Below are 4716 nucleotides of genomic sequence, written 5' to 3' on the forward strand. Positions count from 1 at the left end.
AAAATGTTTGTTCTTTAAAGCCACTCGCCCACTTTGTGGTCCTTTGTCACAGCAGCCCCAGGAGACTGAGGCCGTGACCGTGGGTGAATACCCAACCCTCTGGCCTCGCTGACTGCTCGGTGAGAGGAGGGTTAAGCAGGGGTCGATCCCGGTTCCTGCTGCAACATGGTGATGCCTGGGAGAGACCCCTGCCCCCCATCTGACTGGTAGTCAGACCGCATGGGGGGTATTTATGAATCCTCGTACAGGGAGAGGCCTGCCGTGTGCTGAAGGGAATCCCTGCAGACAAAGGGGACCCCATGGGACCCCATGTGGGCCTCCTCCCTTCTCCACCACAGATCCCCACTGGGACTCCTGTCCCAGGAGCCTGAACCATTGTCATGGATTGAATTGTGTCTCCCTAAAATGTATCAACTTGGCTAGGCCGTGATTCCCAATATTCTGTAGTTGCCCTCCATTTTGTGACCTGATATGATTATCCTGTGTGTTGTATATCCTAACCTCTATGTTAATAAGGGTTATGGGCAGTTATGTTAATGAGGCAGGACACAATTAGATTGTACCTTGAGTCAATCTCTTTTGAGATATAAAGGAGAAGTGAGCAGAGAGGAGAGGGACCTCATACCACCAAGAAAGAAAAGCCAGGAGCAGAGCTCATCCTTTGGTTCCGGGGTCCCTGTGCTGAGAAGCTCCTAGACCAGGGGAAGATTGATGTCAAGGATCTTCCCCCAGAGCAGACAGAGAGAGAAAGCCTTTCCCTGGAGCTGTCACCCTGAATTCGGACTTCTAGCCTCCTAGACTGTGAGAGAATAAATTTCTGTTTGTTAAAGCCATCTACCTGTGGTGTTTCTGTTATAGCAGAACTAGATGACTAAGACAACCAGACTCCTGCTGAGTTCCGCCACCCAAGAATCTGAACCAGAACACTCTGCTCTGACCCCACCCCCACCTCAGCAACCCCACCCTGCAGTGGTGGGGGAGGGAGAAGGTCCTGGGGTTAGAAGGTGGGGGGGTGATCTCACCTGCCCCTTCCTGGCCTGGGCCTTGCTGGGCTGCTGGGTTGAGCTCTTGGGTGAGTGGTCGGCAGTGTCCTCTGGGGAGAAGCCAGGGCGAGGGCTTGTGCTGTGACGGGAGACGAGGGGGCCGGGCGGAGACTCGCAGGACGCCCCTCGGGGTGTTCTCCTGGTGCGAGCTGCTCAGAGGGACTCAGGCAGGCAGCGCAGACCTCAGAGCAGACCCTGCCCTTCCCTTTCCTCCAGGACCCCAACTCGTCCTTGTTCTCAGCCCTGGTGGATGGAGTGAGGGGTGAGGGGGTACAGTGGGGTGGAGTGTGGATAACACAGCAGAGAGAGAGACACAGAGACAAAGAGAGACCCAGAGGGAGACAAAGAGATGGAAAGAGAGAGAGACACACAGAGACAGAGACCCAGAGAGAGACAGAGACACAGAGAGAGATGGAAAGAGAGAGAGACAGAGAGAGAAAGAGACAGAGAGACACACAGAGACAGAGAGAGATACAGAGAGACAGAGACACAGAGAGACACGGAGTCCACTGATCCCCACTGTTCATGTCTCATTGTTGCTCCTTTGCTTGGGCTGTGTCTTTCCCCAGGACCACTCTCACCGCCTCTTCACTTAAGTCTCACTGGAACTTTCCACAGCGTCCTGCACCCCCCTGAGCCTCCTGCCTCACCCCCACGTGTCCTCACCTGGCACCTGTCTTTGTGGTTGCCCCCAGGAGCCAGGCACGTGGTGGGTGCAGGGCGAGGCCGCCTGCAGGGAGCAGAGTTGGAGTGGGGGCCTTGGGAGCTGGGGGTCAGAGACCTCAGCCAGTGACATGGCAGGACCTCCCTCCCTGGGCCTCAGTCTCCCTAAGGTACATGAGGGAGCAAACCAGAGTCTCCCTGGGCCCCTCCTGCTCATGCCAGGGTTCTGAGGGGCGAAGAGGGGATGAAGCTGAGGGCTGCTCTGGAGAAAGCTGCAGAGGGAAGACGGGACATGTGCTTGTTCTTGGCTTCCCACCACCATCCCAGCTCCCCTCTCCACAAAGTCCCTCCCAAAGGAACTCCAAAAGCTGCAACAGGGAGCAGCGGGAGAGTCCTGGCCAGGCGGGGAGTGAGGAGGGGGCCCCCCGCAGACGGTGGCCACTCCCCCCCCGGGGGAGGAGCCGGAGAGGCAGGTGGGGGCAGAGGGCAGGTGAGTGGGGCAGCCTCTCACCTGCTGACGGCCCCTCCCAGGCCCGACGCGCTCTCTGCTGCAGCCCCGCTCACGGCCCTGCGACTGAAGAGTCCAGTGGGGGCTCCTCCCCACCCTAAATCCTCTCCTGTCCTTGGGGGTCCGCTGGCGGGACAGGGCAGCCTGCCAGTTCCCTGGAAGTGGGAGGGCGCGGCTCCCTGCTCACAGGATGAGCTAAGACAGAGACGTTCTCCAGGCGGGTGGGACGGCCCTTCTTCCTCCTCAGCCCATCCTGGCCCTGGAGACCCAAGGCACAAACACCCGGGTGCCCCTGCCCCTGGCCTGGGACCCTCTGTGTCCAGCAAGGGGCTGGGCCAGAACTTCCAGTTGTTCCACGGTGCACACCTGCTCCTGGCGTCAGTGGCGGAGCTGCGTTGCAGGTGCTATGGGACTGGAGTCGGAAACCTGGGCGGAAGAAACCTCCTCCTTTACTTTTCTTAGTTGTGGCGAACGTTCAGGCTTGCCCCGCTTCTCATGGGGACGGAACGAGGCACGTGCACGACACAATCTCAGATAAGGGAACTCGAGTGCTGGTCTCTGCAGCTTTCTCATGCTGTGTTTTAGGGAAGTGTTGAGGGCCCTCTTTGCACCCTGCACCAAGAGATATTTTTCTTCTTTGTCTCTCTTACTGTACTTGAACTTTGGAAGCCCTGGTGGCGCAGGGGTTAAGAGCCTGGTTGCCGATGAAAAGGTCAATGGTTTGAATCCACCAGCTGCTCCTTGGAAACCCGATGGGGTAGTTCTACTCTGTCCTGTAGGGTCACCACGTCTTTGGTACTTGAACCAGTCCCCAGTGTTTTGCTTCTGGATTCTCTTCTTCCTCCCTAGGGAGTAATTGCTTAGAAAATGCCCTCCTGTCAAAATATAAAGTCTTCGGCATCATAAGTTGGTAGTGAGAACTCCTCTATCATTTGGCTTAATATTTTAACCATAGCGAATGAAGACTAAGGCACTCCTGACCCAAGCCATGGTGTTTTCAACTGCCTCCTATGCGGGCGAAAGCTGGATGATGAATAAGGAAGACCAAAGAAGAATTGATGCCTTTGAATTGTGGTGTTGGCAAAGAATATTTAATACACCATGGACTGCCAGAAGAACGTACAAATCTGTCTTGGAAGAAGTACAACCAGAATGCTCCTTAGAAGCAAGGATGGCGAGACTACGTCTCACATACTTTGGACGTGTTATCAGGAGGGACCAGTCCCTGGAGAAGGACATCATGCTTGGTAAAGTAGAGGGTCAGCAAAAAAGAGGAAGACCCTCAATGAGATGGATTGACACAGTGGCTGCAACAATGGGCTCAAGCATAACAACAATTGTGAGGATGGCGCAGGACCAGGCAGGGTTTCGTTCTGTTGTACACGGGGTCACTAAGAGTCAGAACCGACTTGATGGCACCTAACAATGGCTAAAGGACTGTAGCATGCGGGCAGGGCCCCGTGGAAGCCGTTGTGTTGATGTGCATGTCTGCTGTCTGCCTTTGTCAATGTGTGCGTGCTTGTTGGGACCAGTCCACTTATCACAGGCCCTTTAGTCTTTTAATGCTTTACTGCTCTGGAGAATTATGGGAGCCATGGGCCACTTTCCAGGTAACTGAGACTTGCTAAAAATGGAGCTTCAGTGGCCCCACCATTCTGGCATTGTAAGCCATTGCTTGTCATTTTAGGCCAGGCTTTGTCATTGCTAACGACTTTCAAGCCTGGGCACGCCCGTCGCTGAGCGGGACCCTTGTCAGCTGGACACTGCTATGATTCAAACCTTCCCTCCCAGCTAGTGAGACCAAGAATCCACACCCATGAAGCACAGGGTACTGGCCCCCGCGGGGTCCCCTTCTCCGCCTCCACCCTCCATTAAGGAGGATTCTGTCTCCCGGCGGATTGTGGTTGTGGTTTTTAAGTGTTTCTCGCATGGATTTGGTTTCAGAGCTTATTTCCTGCAGCACAAATTATTGGCCCTTGGAGCTGGATTCCATGAAAGATAGTCCATGAAACTCTAGGTGGAGTCCTCATCCCCCCCAGCCCCCAGCCCCCCAGCATTCCTGCACGTTACTTGAACGCAAACAGTTTACACGGCCTCTAAGCACCATTACCTCCCCTGGGGGGTCCTGCCCCTCTCCCGGTCTGCTCCCCCACCAGTGCCTGGCTACCCCAGGACCTTTGCATCACCTGGGACACTCTCTCCATGGCCCCACTGCCTCCTGTCCTCAAAAGTCATCTTGCAGTTTCCCTGGCCTCCCCAGTGAGGATTGCACGCCACACCTTCCCCACCCCATCTCCTCGGCTGGGCTTATCGTCTGTCTTCCCCGATGGCGCCTTTTGTCTGTCTGCTTGTTCACTGCAGTGAAGGGGGCCTGGGGCATGCGAGGCTGCAGGAAGGAAGGAAGCTCCCTGGAAAGGGGCAGAGGCTCGGGGTGTCGGGGTAACGACAGCAGCAAACAGCTGCTTGATGTGTGAAGGGGGCTGAGTGGTGGCCCCAAAAGGA

At 55.8% G+C, this 4716-nt stretch overlaps 1 protein-coding gene across 1 annotated transcript in view; it reads right to left on the minus strand.

Moving 5' to 3' along the window:
- The window catches only part of MRGPRG (MAS related GPR family member G), a 10940-nt gene that overhangs the window by 1699 nt on the left and 4525 nt on the right, over window positions 1-4716 (minus strand). The window contains 3 exon segments of the mRNA XM_023738107.1: window positions 1023-1192; window positions 1710-1773; window positions 2402-2473. Coding sequence (XP_023593875.1) covers window positions 1023-1192; window positions 1710-1773; window positions 2402-2473 — 306 coding nt within the window.

Source organism: Trichechus manatus, unplaced genomic scaffold (genome assembly GCF_000243295.1).
Source record: "Trichechus manatus latirostris isolate Lorelei unplaced genomic scaffold, TriManLat1.0 scaffold00113, whole genome shotgun sequence".
Lineage (NCBI taxonomy): Eukaryota > Metazoa > Chordata > Mammalia > Sirenia > Trichechidae > Trichechus > Trichechus manatus.